Source organism: Euwallacea similis, chromosome 1 (genome assembly GCF_039881205.1).
Source record: "Euwallacea similis isolate ESF13 chromosome 1, ESF131.1, whole genome shotgun sequence".
Classification (NCBI taxonomy): Eukaryota; Metazoa; Arthropoda; class Insecta; order Coleoptera; family Curculionidae; genus Euwallacea; species Euwallacea similis.
Window position 1 is genome coordinate 7423695 of NC_089609.1, and position 15734 is coordinate 7439428.

Sequence of the window (15734 nt, forward strand, 5' to 3'; positions counted from 1 at the left end):
AAAATAAAAATCACACATAAAACTAGTCTCAGAGGCATTTAAACTGGTAAAATAAGGTAAATTTTCAACAACCAGTCACCTAAATTTCATTTCTCGAAATTGTCAATTTTTCCAACAGTCAAAATTATAGAATGAAAATTATATAGAAGTTTAGGTCTCTAAATTATGCGCGAATGTATCTCAATCCATATCGGCCAAGCCGGCGTTCAAATCGGCAATTACACGTGGGAACTGTACTGCCTCGAGCATGGTATCCAGGCGGATGGTACTCTGTCCTCTGACGTGGAAGCCATCTCGGATAATTGCTGTGGTACCTTTTTCTCTGAGGTAGATAATGGCAAAATGGTTCCCAGGGTGGTGATGGTGGACCTAGAGCCCACAGTAGTGGATGAAGTAAGGACTGGACATTACAGGAAATTGTACCATCCACAGCAGTTAATAACTGGCAAAGAAGATGCTGCTAACAACTATGCCAGAGGCTACTACAGCATTGGAAAAGACATATTAAACATTGTGATGGAGAGGTTACATAAGCTGGCGGAGTCCTGTTCAGGGTTGCAAGGGTTCTTTTTGTTTCACTCCTTCGGAGGAGGAACAGGGTCTGGGTTTACATCGCTCCTGATGGAGAAGCTGAGCCAGGATTTCGGAAAAAAGGTGAAGCTGGAATTTGTAGTCTATCCAGCTCCTCAAGTATGCCCTGCAGTGGTAGAGCCTTACAACTCAATTCTGACGACTCACAGCACTTTAAGCCATTCCGACTGTGCTTTCATGGTGGACAACGAAGCCATCTACGATATTTGCAGAACGAAATTGGGAATTGAACGTCCTGATTACACCAACCTCAACCGACTGATCAGCCAAGTGATTTCCTCCATTACTGCCTCCTTGCGCTTTGACGGGGCCCTCAATGTTGACTTAACAGATTTCCAGACAAACTTAGTGCCTTATCCCAGAATCCACTTCCCATTGGTTTCCTACGCTCCTGTAATCTCATCTGAGAAGGTCCACCATGAAGGAATTTCCGTGCCGGAGATTACAGCAGAACTATTCGCGCCCACCAACCAAATGGTCAAATGCGACCCTAGGGACGGTAAATACATGGCCTGCTGCCTCCTCTATCGAGGGGATGTAGTCCCCAAAGACGTCAACAATTCTATAGCTATGATGAAAGCAAAAAGCTGCGTGAGATTCGTCGATTGGTGTCCTACAGGGTTCAAGGTAGGCATCAATTATCAGCCTCCCACTGTAGTGAAAGGAGGAGACTTGGCCAGTGTCCAGAGGGCAGTTTGCATGTTATCCAACACCACTGCCATCGAATCGGCTTGGAAGAAGCTGAACAAGAAGTTTGATTTGATGTTCGCCAAGAGGGCCTTTGTGCATTGGTATGTGGGGGAGGGCATGGAGGAAGATGAGTTTTCACAGGCTCGGGAGAACTTGGCTGTGCTGGAGAAGGAGTATGAAGAGGTGGCGGGTGACGCTGGAGGAGTAGGGGACGTTGTGTAGGAAGGAGTTTTCTTGGGAACCATCATGATGGGCATGTAACAACAACTGGCAAATAAAAGAGATTTTTGATTTTCGAAAAAAGTGTTTTTTAAAAAAGGTGTAGAATTTTATTTAATGGTTTGAATTCACCTTTTTTTAAATATACAGGGTGTGCCAATAAGTGTGGCAGATCAAGTTTGCAGGGTCTCCAACACAAAATATAACATTTCTTTTGTGATTTTCAATAGTAATTACCATGCAAGTGAGAATAAAAAGCGACATGTATGCGGATAATACTACAGGGTAAAAGGCGAGAGAAAAAATTGAGATAAATGTTAAGAGTAACATTTTTCAGCTTAGGATGTGTACTTGAAACTACCGTGGATTTACTAAAAAACGCCAATTTTACTGGGCTACAAGTACGTACTCGTGCAATTTGATTACAAAAATAGACATGATAGGACCCTGAGTTCTCCAATAAACTCTCCTTATAAACTTGGCAAATTGGAGAAGACCATTTACTATCGCCTCCAGGCATACAGATTGGGCTATTTTTGGCGAGGGATTGGAAACTACTGCTAAACAGATACTATGAATTTAATACATCTTGCAATTACATTTCAGGGTTCTGACATGCAGAACTTCTTTTATATTTCTCAGGATATCGTACCATACTGGGGAGAAACTTTTAACGGACCCTCAGCGAAGGGTTTAAATGATTTATGGAGAATAAATGAAAACTGTTGAAAAGGGATTTCATCCATTTTAATGTTCATTTTGTTGAGATGTAAGTAAAGCAAAAGGAATTTGAACTAATATGTAAACTGACCATTTAGGCATATAAAAAGTGGCTCAGCAAAACACACGAAAACAGAAGTCTAAGGTCCATTAGCATAGGAATGACGATGCGTAGTCGATCTATGGATCTGTATCTAATGTCCATCTGAATACTATCGATTATTTTATCAAAAATATTAAGGGAATTTAATTTCCTCCAGACCAAAAATTAAATGGAAAATCGACGAATCGCTTGTTATAGGTTCGCTTGCCTCGACTTTCCTATGTTAATCCTTGAACTAATTAAATTCCTAACTCTAATTCAATATACAAGATCCGACATATACACATATGGAATAGTAGCAATAAAAACTTTTTGAATAATTTTTCTATTAAAAAATATTTCAAGTAAAAGTTAAAAGGCGAATTTGTTGTGAATTTTTGATAACCTTGAACTTTATTTCTTATCCCATAATATTCGAACGAACTAACCTGAATTAACCTGAACTAACTTTAATTTTTCAAATGCGACTCTCCATTTCCTGATTGTTTTATGAAATCTAAACGTATTTACGCGTACAGATATATTAAATTTTATCGAAGTTAGATACGAATAATTTCGAGAAAAAAATTATTTGCCTTATTTTACTCAAAAAAATTAAATTCCACAAGGAAAGCAAAATAACAAAAGCACCCTCTATATTTTTTAAACGTCAAATAAACAGCATTCCAGAAATTCTAATTTTTAAGTCAAAAAAGGCAGTACTAATTTTTTTGGTTGATGAAATAAAACGGCCAGCCGGGTCACCCGATTTAAATCCCTGAGACTTTTTTGTGTAGGTCTATTTAAAAAATCAAGTTCTTAAAGATCGGCCAAATAACATAGATGACTTAAGGTGACTCGTATCGTCGGTGTAATACAATCAATTAGACAAGACACTTAGGTTCAGGTGAGAAGATCATTCATGCAAAGAATAACACTGTATTTGGATAACGACGGAAGACAGTTTAAGCAAATGCTTTGAACATTAAATAATGATTAATTCTTGTCAGCAGTAATTTGTTGTTTTGTTTTTTTGATCGAATTTGATTTTTTTGAATAGAATGAGGAAAATAATGTTTTTCTTGATTTTATAAAACAATTCGAAGATGAAGGGGTACACTTGAAAAACTAGTTCGATTTCGTTAAAATATTAGGGGGTAAGAAAAAAAGTTTAAAGTCATTAAAAAGCGACAATAAATGAGTCTTGTAACTTTTACTTCAAACATTTTTTGATAGAAAAATTATTTGAAAAGTTATTGCCATTACTCCATATATACGACGGACCCTGAATAAATGTCTCTGAAAATTTTGGAGGTGTCTCAAGATTAAAATATTAAAATTGTTCCCATATAAAATATTATACCAGTGAGGATCTTATCAAAACAAAGTGACTATTGAGCTAGTTACCTGATATGGACGGGTAGGTCTCGTAGTAGCTAGGATTAGGAGCGCTGAAGACCAAATCCAAAACACAAACACAAAAAAGCACCGTTTTCAGCATATTCGCAGTCATTCTGAACGGAAAACCACGCACAAAAAGAGAATCTTCTATTTTATACGTAGCCCCTATCGATTAATAATCAATTGCCTACACAAAATTGCAATAATTGCACCTTTTGCAATGGGGCCCCCATAATGTAAGGACGAGCGCTACATTTTTTTCCCTTTAATTATGCATAACGCAATTACAAACAACATTCCATTCAAAGAGGAAAAAAACGTTTAATCACTACTTGCAGACCTTAATAAAAAAGTACATAAACAAATAAATACCTTTTACAAAACTAATTAGGACTAATTACAATAGGAGAGTGACGAGCATCACTCGAAGTCTACCATCCATGATGGCCGTAGCCGTAAGAACTATAACTTCCGTACCCAGCAGGATACCCATAATGGCCGTAATAGGAGCTGCTAGGGGCGTAGTTGGCTACAGGAACTGTATGATCATAGGCGTCGTATCTGTGGCTGTAGCTGGTGGCCAGCGGTAATATGGGCAAAGACCAACTGTTGTGACCCAAGTACCCAGGGGCTGCTGCTCCCATGGAGACTGCGAAAGCGAAAAATAAAACAGTCACTATTGCTGACATTATTGCGATTTAATCGATGCTTGAAGATTCAATGACACAATCAGTTCATTTGTGGTGGATTTATATACAGAGCTTTTTAGGGATGTTGCGCAAATATGTAATGCGTAAGTTAATAAGACGGGACCTTGCGTTTTGACGAAAAAACCTCTCATGGACTATTAAGCACGGCAATGAGGCTTCTAATGGATTTGGGCTTGAAGAATGAGCTTGTTTGCAACAAAGAGTTAATTGTATCACGGCAAAAAAATTCATGTTTATTTGTTTAATTTAATGTCCGATCCAACAAACAAATTTAGACTTTTTTCCGAGCTTGTTACAGTGTAAGTAATAATTGGTCTCCCTGACACCTTTGCAGAATAGACACCCATAATTCGTCACAATTTTGAACAAAAAATGCTCAAAATGCTGCTTGAACATATCAGTATCCTCTTTACGATTTCATGTTCAGTGGTGGGTTTAAAGAAGATAGGAAAATGATAAAGTTTTATTATTATAGACTTACATGGCAGCCTTACTTCTATAACATTAGGGGTAGTAGAGACACGTGCTACAAGTTAGACTGGACAATCTGTATATCTCAGGTTAGAAGGAAACTTGCCATGGATATGGAACGCAGCATAGGGCCTCTTCGTATGAGGGCCAGTAAGTTTTCTGACCTACCCTTAACTTTATTCACATCAATATAATTTTATTCATCAGCAACAAATACTCATATATTCATTGCAATTTTCCGATACTACCATTAGCTTACTCATTGTTTGCTCTGATGCAGAGCCTTTACAGGGGCACTGATTTAGTATGAGAAAAAAGAGAAGAAAATGTGAAAGAGAGTGCATTTTTGTTTAATCTCAATTTTCTCGAAAACTATTGGAGATTTCGACTTGCAATAAGAGTATATTTTTTATGTAAAAATCTTCAAATTTAATATGTTTCCTACAAAATTGTTAATAAAGTTAACTATAAAAAAGTTTAGGTATTTTTCAAAAATTACCCCCCTGTATTACTTGTGCCTGGAAAAATGTAACCATTTCTTCAGAGAGATTTAAACATAGCATAAAAGGTTATAATAAAGTACACAATTTTTTAATTTATTTCGAAGCGTTTTGAAAATATTAATAAAAAACCATACTTAGAAAGTGACCTTTCACACCCTGTATATTGAACACGAAGCGCCTCTGGATATAAATATGTTTATATGAAGTTTTCGTCATATTTTGGGACCTAGAATATGTAGTTGAATTTATGGCACTATGGTTAGAGACATCTTGTATATTATACATTATTATTGATAAAAACTTCGTGAAGATGTGACCCCATAAAGGGGCTAATTTAAGTATTCCACTACTAACCAAATTTCTAATGGTCCTCTCTGGGGGAATTGTAATTTTTGATTCCTTATGATCAGAATTTGAAGTCATCAGGAATAAGAAAGAGGCGCTATGGGAGTAAAGAGGCATTCTCCACTCTCAGGAGAGAGAGAAGAGTGAACTCTTCCATAGCGCCGCTTTCCGCTCCTGCCCCTGATCTTCTTCCTTCTTGCAGTGAAATTGTAGATTATTCTTCATGTTTCAGACTCAGTCACAACATTTCCATTAAATGGACATATTCGACGAGAGTAGCAAAACTTACTTTTGTCTCCACGTTTTCTATAGCAGTTCTGTCTGCTTTCTCCATATCTTTCTGGTTTGTCACCAATGTTGCAGTCTGAAATAAATTTTCATTATACTCATTTGATCAAGAAAAGGTGAATTTAACCTTCCCAGAATTGGGATCGGTGATTTACTTGAACATCTTTATCACGAGATCAAGGTTACGATCAACGAGACTCAGAAACTATTTGCCATGCCTCTGTTAAATCAATCGGAACTGAAGAGCATGTTTCAAGGCTTTGCGCTCTTGCAGAATCACATTTATAGAGCTATCTCTATTTATCAGTCATAGTGATAAGTGTTGAATGATATGGGAGTTGGGTTTCAAACAGCAAGTAAATTATTTTCGTCAGAGAGAAATAGGTTCAGGATCACCAATTCTGGATGCGAAATTTTAAACTCTGAATCATACTCTGAAGTTTACTTTCCTGTTCGAATTCATCTCTCAACAACTTAACAGATACGACTACCATTAAGCAGAGGCAGAGAAGGATAAATTGGAACTAACCTCATAGTTGATTTTCTTAAAGCTTACATGCTTAATAAGCGGGTTTTGAGTGGATCCGGAGCTTTCTTTCATACTGGCAATAGCTTCTATTACATTGGGCAAGAATCGGGATTATTTGCCTATTCAACAAAGGTACCTGGTTTTGGTCCCTTTTATCAGTCCCCATTGCCTCTTCGCTTCATTTTAGAACAGGAAACGAAAAGGCAAAGGAAACCGACACCAGGAGCAATTTCAATTCGGTATCCGGGAAATTTGCGGTTATTTCGTGGACGGAGCGAGGAATTTGCATGGAGTTATAAGGGAAATTTGGACTCTAAAATTACTGGCAGGCTAAAAAATATTTCTGACAGTAAAGTAAATAGAATTTTGTTTCAGCCTGCCAAGTGGATGATGAGGGACATGGTTTCATTGTTCATGTACAGGTTTATAGAGTGGTTCACCCAAACTGACTTAGAGCAAGTACCTATATAATCCATTCACTTTGTGTTTTCAGCACTGTACGCCATGAAACTTTGACTCAAATATGATCTTCTAATATTACTAAAAAATTTTGAGATTTTTTACAGACCTAGTAGAATGTCTTAGGAGTCGCACGTTACTTCATGCTACTACCCCCCTTTTAAGTTTCCTTAACATCTATCACAATCCCTTCTAAAACTCCAAATTTCCCAAGTAAATCCGCAATCATTTTATTGATCCGACGGCTTTGCTGGTCGTTTCAGGATATCTCAAGAAGACAAATAAACTAAGACTGCGTTTTAGCTGAATGGAACTAATTTCTGTCACTGGAACTAATGCCAATGACGAGTTATGAAAGAAAAACCATAAACAAGAAACAAGAATTAATCCTTCAGCTTGGGCGTATTGATTAAAGTAAAACATAGCTAATTGTGACTAATCAAATCAAGTCTGACGAGTATCGTTAACGGTTGCTGGATATCTCAAGTTAAGAATAAGCGAACTAATGGAGCCTCATAATACTAATGACAAACGAAATACAACAATAATAAAGAGGAAACAAAATCTAAAAAAAGCAAAAAAAAAATGTATATTGTTTAAAACCTACTTGAAGTACAATAAAAGGGGTATAAATGGGAAGAATACCAGTGACTAAAAGTTGCAGAAAACAAACGCGACTAATAAGAATATTAAGGATTAAATCAGGATATACAGGGCATTTCAAATTCGATCTTCACCTTTGGAATGTTGAAAACTAGAGGAGATGCGAAGAAGTTTAAATAGGGACAAATTTTCATAAATTAGCGTTTCACCAAATGTCTTTTAAAAATTTTAATTTACAAAATACTTCCGAAGATAGCCGAAAAAAACTAAAAATTGGAGGTTTCGTTTTTATTTTTTTAGCGTTACTTGATCATTAAGCCCAAAACCATAAGCACATTTCCATTGCCACTTTTTCTTAACTACACGATGACGTTTTCAGATTTGCCATCTGACGTTTCGCCTTTCGGCGATATCATCATCAACTTTATTTTTTCTTATGGGCGCCACATTATATTTTTCGACAGAAAAATAGTCGAATGGCAAATTTGAAAATTCCATCGTTTAGCTGAAGAAAAGTGGCAATGAAAATGTACTTGTGGATTCAGGTTTTTTTTATCAAATAACGTTAAAAAAATAAAAACGAAATCTCCAATTTTTAGTTTTTTTCGGTTGTCTTAGGAAGTACTCGGAAAATTCAAATTTTGAAAAAGATATTTGGTCAAGCGCTAAATTACGTAATTTTGCCCCCATTCAAATTTCTTCCTGTCTTTTTCAGTTTTCGAGAAATGGCGAGTGTTGAATTCGAAATGTCTTGTGTATTCACAGAACACAATGAGCCTCCAGTAGCGAACATTCGGTATTCGGCAAATGCCAACTAATGTGGAAAGATCATTCTAAGGAAATATCCATTTTTCAATATTTCCGCCTGAAATCAGTGAAATAAGGCGAATCAAATGGGTCGGTACAAATATTATTAAATAAATGCAAGTGTGTTTGGGAGCTCGCCGAATTGGCAATTGCATGAACAGTTTGGCAAATAGTTCGGCAAATAGCGATTATTCGGATTGCGCATGTGTGGATCAGTCTTAAGACAAACGCGAGTATTAAGACACACAACGTATAGCTAAACAGCTGTATAGCAATTATTAAGTCCAAAGTCAACCAAATGGAACTTTTATCGGCAGTTTCTGCTTGAACTACTTCGACAAGATTCATAGTGAATTTCAGGACGTTCTTATGGTTACAACTTCGGCAACATAATCCATGTAATAACATTAGACATCTGTGCGTGTACGCAAGGTCATGTGTAGGTATAAGGAACTTCTGAAATACACGAGATGACATAAAAAATAAATAATTGTTTATTTGAAAGGGAATAAATTAAAAATTAATGAATAAAACTATTTCTTGTAGTTGTAGTTTCCGTAGTGTGCACCGTAAGCAGGTGCGTAACCGTAGCCACCTCCGTATTCGAACGGGGTTGGATGGGTCTGGTACAGATTGGATACCGAGTAACTGACAGCTGGAGCCGAGGCTAAGTGTCCATTATACCCGTAGTCGGTTCCGGCATAGTCTCCCAAGCCATCCTCATCATCGTCATAGTCGTCGCTTCCGTAAGGGCCGTAGGCGTCACCATAATAGCCGCCATGTCCGTAACCTCCATATCCGTAACCTCCATAGCCTCCAGCTCCATATCCGTAACCCCCGTAAGAGTGTCCATAAGGCTTGTAGTAGTAATTGTTATATCCATAAGGGCTTGCACCATAATAGCTGTTGTATCCGTAGGGGTTGGCACCATAGTAGTGTCCACTAAGCCCCGACACCGTCACTAAAACTGCAGCAAAGAAGATAAAGATAAGACGCGACATTATTTTCCAGTGTTACTACTACCCAGGATAACTTATTTATTTATAATCAACCAAAAGACTCCCTTCTTCGTCAAGTGCGTCTCGGTCAACGCATTACCTAATTATCTGTTATTAGTTTTTCTGCAATGCTAAAAAACCAAATTTAATTGAAGAAATCGCAAGAGCCTTGGGTCAATGTTAAACCGATGTTTAAGGTGGAAGGTCCATAATCAATTTCCTTAAAATCTCATTTGTGGTTTAATTAAATGTTGACACCGTTTCGGTTGCTTCGGCGACTTAATTGCTTTCGTCGCTACTGAGGGATGATGTTTAATAATCTGCAAAAATGAAAACCTAAAAGGCAGTTAAACGGGAATGCAATAAACCGAGGAGACACGTTTCGGGTGTGCCTTTCAATAAGGATTGAGGAATTTAATCGTTTAGGGAATAATGGAGAGGTCTTCATTAAATTCTTGACGGCTTTTGTGGCAGTGGCTCACTTTATACTGATGAGCGTAAGATAATCCCTTTGAGCCATAAAAATAACGGAAAATTTCAAATAAAATTAAGAAAAAATATGTATTTGCACAGGATGAGTCCACATATTACTGTTTAGCCTTGTTCCGTTTTAAGCCTCGGAAACTACTTTTTTCTAATCACCACTCTGTAGATTAATGAGTGTTTAAATATTTTCTATACGCATTTATTTAATTTTCTTATTTAATTGGATTTTATCTGTTTTGACGATAATAAAAAACGAGAGTTTTTGTTAGGTGGACGTTTCACTTTTAATTAAAAGCTTCCTTAGAGCCTACGAGGAGTTTCCTTTGTATAATATAATCTACTGGTAGGCAATTAACTAGGTCTCAATATCTCAGAAATAATTAATTATTTTTTACTAGGAGAGGGACTCATGTATCGGACATTTTCTTCTTTACTCCGAAAGAGAGGAAAGTCTCTGAGGTCCAGAGGAAACTTTGAATTAAAGCGAAAAATTAAATAAATATTACCACAAATTGCTATTGTTTAATACAATTTTCTACCCCTAATATATCGGTTTTCCAGTCATTTAAGCCTTCATGAATCGATGTTTTCCACAATGTTGAACATGGATTCTCTACATTTGAGAGTGTAAATGCTTCAGACGCAAAATTTTTTTAGTTCATTTTTTCTCTATATTCCCTTGCCAATGTACCCATAACAAAACCTATACCAAAAAGGCCCTATACCAATCCATGATAGTTCTAAAGTAAAACAAGGGTACGTAATAACAGCCCTTTTTGAATGGTTTTAAAAGGGAAGTTTTTGATATGATTCTCTTTGTGTCTCGGGTACTAGGAGTTTTTTATGGAACACCTTATGTATATTATTAATTTAGTAAACCTCCACCGTCACAAGGAATAAGTATTTCTTCCTTAGTAGATTTTCTTATAGCTACCTTCGTTGTGTTTTTAAGATATTGAAGCCATTATAAGATATTTTACAATTTTTTGGAAATACAGACATAATTAAAACACGATTTTCTCATATACGTGGTGATTTATAATTATTGCGACCACTTATTCGATATCGAAAAATGTACCAGTTTAACATACAGAGTGTCCCAAATGTAATGTGCGGCATAGGGATTGCGTGAATAGTGAAACATATAAGACGACTCATATTAGAAAAAGTACATCATTTTTTTAGTTTTTCTGGATTTTGATGTTTTGAAATTAGAAATGGGTACAGCAGTTGGCAAAAAATATTAAGCTGCTCTTACCCGTTTCTTAAGGGACGCCCAGTGTATTATTGACCATTATTAATCTAGACCAATTAGAAGCAGTATTTTCCCAATACACGTCGTTATAAGCGATTTTCATAGGTTTTCGAGTAATTCCATAGAGAAAAATAATAAATAGAATAACATCTATCATTATTAATTGATCTGTTGGTGATATGGTACTCAGGAGACACGGATGAAGAGGAAACTTTTCCACAAATATTATTTGTTTTATTACAAATTGCGTCCCTATCCGATGTGACGCCACTGCTTTCGATCCTGGATCAGCCCTTCATCTCGCAATCTTAAAGTCTCTCGTCTCATTTGGTTTCAGACCTTCCTCTGATAACATCTGAATGTAGTGATAATGTGACAATATGGGTGCGTTATTACTGATAGCGATTCTAGTGACAGTGACTTTATACGAGGTCAATTGTTCTTACAAAGGTAGTTTTATATAGTGCGTAACAACTGCATGGAATCCTGCTAAATCTCGGAAACGGTTTATCAAAATTAATTGACTGTTTACTAAAATAAGAAATTATGCACGATCAAATAACTAGTTCCGCTTTGGTGTCACGCTTACTGTTTCGCTCAAATGCACATTAACTTTAATTGAGCAGCTGATGATTTAGTTGATTTTTATCATTGTCAGCAATAATACACCGATAACGGAGTTGTCTCATAGAAAAGATCATCGATTTCAAACGGAAAAATGATTTTCAAAAAATTCAAGGATACAAAGTTTCGCTTCAAATCTGAAGAGACCACCAGAGTTTTAGCTCGAGCCTAAGAAGATCAGCAGAGCTTTAGCTTGAGGGTTTTTTATTTGACAGTTATAAAGAATTTGTCAAATAGATATTTTAATAACAATTTCGTTTCCAGGTTTACATAAGTGGTATTCAATGAGACAGTATTGAAAGGATCTCAAAAACTATTAGTTACGAAGTCGCTAAATTGGGGAAAAAGTTAAAGCTTCAGGAATCAAATTTAAGGATTATTTCGTTCCCTTTTTAAATTCATGGCTAGCTAAATATTTCAAAAAAATTCCATTGTTAGCGATGTTATAATGGTTAAAAAATTATATAAATGAGAAAATTGAAGAGAATTTTTTACCACTGTCAACACAGGCCAAACAAACATTTTTCTCATGTTATTTTTCATTTCGACGAATTTTTCCAGAATTTAAACCTATTTTTTTTAGATTTAATGCTGAAATTAAGCATAGTCTGCCATGATTGTATATGACCCTAAAGTCTTTGTTGACGATCTCACGAATTTGTGACTTAAACAGAATACTTATGACGCCTCATCAAACAGAAATACAAAGGATTCGTGTATTGTAAATTATTCTTCATTTCCTAGAAGAACGAAAGATTTTCAACGTCTCCCTCAATGGGGACAATTCAATCTCTCTTCACTGGATGATTGATTACCCCCAAAAGATCTTGAGCTTCGAAATCCACTTACCATCCACCTTTGGATGGTTTGCCTTCGGGTTTTCGGATAGAGGCAATCCCTTCCCCGCTGATTACTGCCTTCTATGGAAATCCTCAAGGAGCAAGAGTGCAAAGCTTCAGCTTATGGTAAAAACCATTAATTTGGTTCCTTTTCAATCGCTCTCATATAAATGTCTCTTCAGGACTTGTGGGCAGATGAGAAAGGCGTATTGGACCTAGATAGACACCAGGATTGCACCAACTTCAGACAGAAGACTGTGAAAACTGTAACGAAATTCACGTTCAAGAGAAAATTTGATACTTGCGATAACAGGGATTACATCATTGAGGTACCTTTTCACCAAATTTTATCACGCTTTAATTCTGTGACATATTCTAGGATGGAACAACCCATATAGTTTGGTCTAGGGGCTCTGAGCGCTTGGTATCTCCTAAAGGGTTGAACATAACAGCCTCGTCAAAGGAGAATTTTGGCATGATTAGGGTGAGTCTCTTGAAAAATCTGCACGCCAATACAGAACTTCCATCACATGTGGAAGCGGAGGACTTCCTGACTGACCAAGTCAAGGTGCCAGCGGAGGAGACTACTTACTGGTGCAAAGTTTTCAAGCTTAAAGAGAAGTTTCTGCGGAAACACCACATCTACCAGGTTTGTGTCCACCTATTTTACGGGTACCTTATAAAAGTGTTAAAGTAACAACCGGTGAGTTACCGGAATTATTCAGTTTCCAGAAATGTATACTTCAAATGACTTAAGTTACGTACCTTCCTTGACTTTTGACTCACAAGCATTTACTTACCTGAAACGGACTTCTAGAGAATTCTAGGAAGCTCCAAGAAATTCATTTTCACCATAAAACGTCTAAGTTCAATTAGAGTCAAGTTCTTGTCGAACTCGTAAATGTAGATTTGATTGGGATATGTTTCCACGTTTCTATGAAAATCACCAACATTTCAGTAATTTAACCCCCACTCCACGATAATTAATACAAAGTACATTTTTTAAAGTACGAAGCCAACATCCAGTCTTCAAGCGAGGGCCTGGTGCACCACATGGAGCTTTTTCATTGTGAAACCAACGCCAAAGAACACATTCCTATGTACAATGGCAACTGCTTTGTCCCGGAGAGGCCTCAGAAGACTCAGCTTTGCAAGAGAGTTCTAGCAGCATGGGCGATGGGGGCTCAGCCCTTCACATATCCTGAGGTAAGTTAAATTTCCTTCCTCCATAAATTTTAATTTCAAATCGATTTAGGAAGCAGCTCTTCCATTAGGAGGAGAAAATTTCAATCCTTATGTAATGTTGGAAATACATTATAACAATCCTGAATTGAAGAAGGGTAAGTTTTAATGTAAGGGTAATTTTATTAGTTTAAGCTGAGATTTTTCCATAAGGTTTTATCGATAGTTCCGGGATTCGTTTTTATGTGTCGGATAAACTCAGACGAATGGACGCAGGAATCATAGAATTGGGTCTGGAATACACTGACAAAATGGCCATACCACCAGGGCAGGAATCGTTTCCTCTTACCGGATACTGCATCAGTTCATGCACTTCAGAGGTAAGTTGCGCCTGCTTCATTGATCCTCTTTGAATGAGAAATTTTCCATCTTAGGGACTTCCTTCCGAGGGAATAACGATCTTTGGGTCGCAACTGCACACTCATTTAACGGGAATTCGGGTGTACACTCGCCATTTTGATGTCCACGGCAACGAACTTCCGGAGCTGGACAGAGACAACCATTACAGCACCCATTTCCAGGAAATAAGGCGACTAAAGCGGTCTGTGAAGGTTTTACCGGTAGATCTAACAATGTACTTTCTTGTACCTCATCCCTAAATGATAATTTTTCATCAATTTAAGGGTCAAGTTCTGATGACCCGCTGCGACTACTGCACAACAGACAGACAAAACATCACTCTAGGAGGGTTCTCCATTAGCGATGAAATGTGTGTCAACTACGTACATTACTACCCCCATGCTCAGCTGGAGGTATGCAAGAGCTCTATTTCCGACCAGGCTTTGAGGACTTTCTTCGGTTACATGAACGAGTGGGAGGATCAGGACACTGGTGCCGGTAGGCCAATTTCCGGGAATTATGACGCTATAAGATGGAATAAAATGAGGGTGCAACTATTAGATGAGGTCTATCATGAAGCACCATTGAGTATGCAGTGTAACATGTCCAGTGGAGATCGATTTCCTGGTAAGGGCTGTTCTGGGTTTTAAAGCCTATGAGATAATTATTGACTATCTCAAAGAGGATTAGTTGATTGGGGGTTGATCGCATGACAAGTGTGATTGATTGTTGTGAATGCGATTTGTCAAATTACTGTCAATGCTTATTTCATAGACTATACTGGGTGATCTTTTTTATGCGAGACAAGGCTATTATTTGAAACCAGGTCACAGCGTTGATAAGTTTTAACATAGTTATTAGCGGCTAAGTGAGGTATAATTTTATTCCTTTCAATTAAGGGTATCTCAGCCCCTCCGTCCGTAAGGAAATTCCTGGGTAAGACGGAGGGAATAAGTTCAAGTATATGCCTTCTTTGACGCTAAAAAGTTCACCTTCTATACTGGGATGGTTGTTAATTGGGTTTATTGAAGGTTATTGGGAAAATGCGCCGTTGCCTGCAGTTTCTTTGCCTTTGGCACCTCCAGCAAGGGAATGCCGCTTCGAAGGAAAATAGCATTGAAATATATTATTGCTGTAATACATTTGAAATATATCTATTTGCATCTAATAGTCAGGAATTTGGTGGTTTTAACATTTACAGCCAGAATGAAAATAATCGACGGTAGCTTATACTTGCTTTTTCCTTGAGCGCGCAAGCGCATTTGTATATTTTCCGGGTCTCCGCTCTTCCAATTGCACTCAGCTGAGACAGTTTTATTTGAAATCTATTGACCACAAGGTGGGTCCCTTTCAAGATAACTATACATTATCGCTGTCAGTAATAAACTTCAATATATGAAATCAAGAGCAGTAAATAAAGCCAATATATTGGGATAATAAGTATAGGTGCATGCTTACTGCGTAATAATCTTTCACGTCTTTATCTGATTGTTTCTCTCACTCAGCTGCTGAAGTAAAACAAAGCTATTGACA

The 15734-nt window shown here is 37.1% G+C and overlaps 3 protein-coding genes across 4 annotated transcripts; 2 read left to right on the forward strand and 1 right to left on the reverse strand.

The window, feature by feature from the left end:
* The first annotated feature begins 23 nt into the window (after positions 1 to 23).
* LOC136409729 (tubulin alpha-8 chain-like) lies at positions 24 to 1539 on the forward strand. Its single transcript, XM_066391438.1, has one exon. It carries the CDS (start codon positions 166 to 168, stop codon positions 1501 to 1503), a length of 1338 nt encoding a protein of 445 aa, XP_066247535.1. The 5' UTR covers positions 24 to 165; the 3' UTR covers positions 1504 to 1539.
* A 7357-nt stretch (positions 1540 to 8896) lies between these two features.
* On the reverse strand, positions 8897 to 9419 carry LOC136409757 (prisilkin-39-like). Its single transcript, XM_066391506.1, has one exon. It carries the CDS (start codon positions 9417 to 9419, stop codon positions 8952 to 8954), a length of 468 nt encoding a protein of 155 aa, XP_066247603.1. The 3' UTR covers positions 8897 to 8951.
* Positions 9420 to 11474: 2055 nt separating this feature from the next.
* Positions 11475 to 15369, forward strand: Tbh (Tyramine beta hydroxylase). Of its 2 annotated transcripts, none has more exons than XM_066393445.1 (10): positions 11475 to 11607; positions 12526 to 12746; positions 12803 to 12949; positions 13000 to 13269; positions 13629 to 13826; positions 13876 to 13960; positions 14016 to 14182; positions 14237 to 14422; positions 14486 to 14828; positions 15233 to 15369. In XM_066393445.1, the coding sequence occupies exons 1-10, from the start codon at positions 11538 to 11540 to the stop codon at positions 15313 to 15315; spliced, it is 1770 nt and encodes a 589-aa protein (XP_066249542.1). In that variant the 5' UTR covers positions 11475 to 11537; the 3' UTR covers positions 15316 to 15369. The 2 variants fall into 2 exon arrangements, with proteins under 2 accessions (XP_066249542.1, XP_066249549.1); XM_066393452.1 differs by having other exon boundaries at positions 12529 to 12746.
* The last annotated feature ends 365 nt before the right edge of the window (positions 15370 to 15734 follow it).

Excerpts from the sequence above, each read along its gene's own strand:
- LOC136409729 (XM_066391438.1), top strand. The coding sequence starts at position 166 with ATGCGCGAATGTATCTCAATCCATATCGGCCAAGCCGGCGTTCAAATC.
- LOC136409757 (XM_066391506.1), bottom strand. The coding sequence starts at position 9,419 with ATGTCGCGTCTTATCTTTATCTTCTTTGCTGCAGTTTTAGTGACGGTG.
- Tbh (XM_066393445.1), top strand. The coding sequence starts at position 11,538 with ATGGGTGCGTTATTACTGATAGCGATTCTAGTGACAGTGACTTTATAC. Across the intron at positions 13,270-13,628 it reads GGAAACACCACATCTACCAG|TACGAAGCCAACATCCAGTC; the intron begins GTTTGTGTCCAC and ends CATTTTTTAAAG. Across the intron at positions 13,961-14,015 it reads CAATCCTGAATTGAAGAAGG|GTTTTATCGATAGTTCCGGG; the intron begins GTAAGTTTTAAT and ends TTTTTCCATAAG.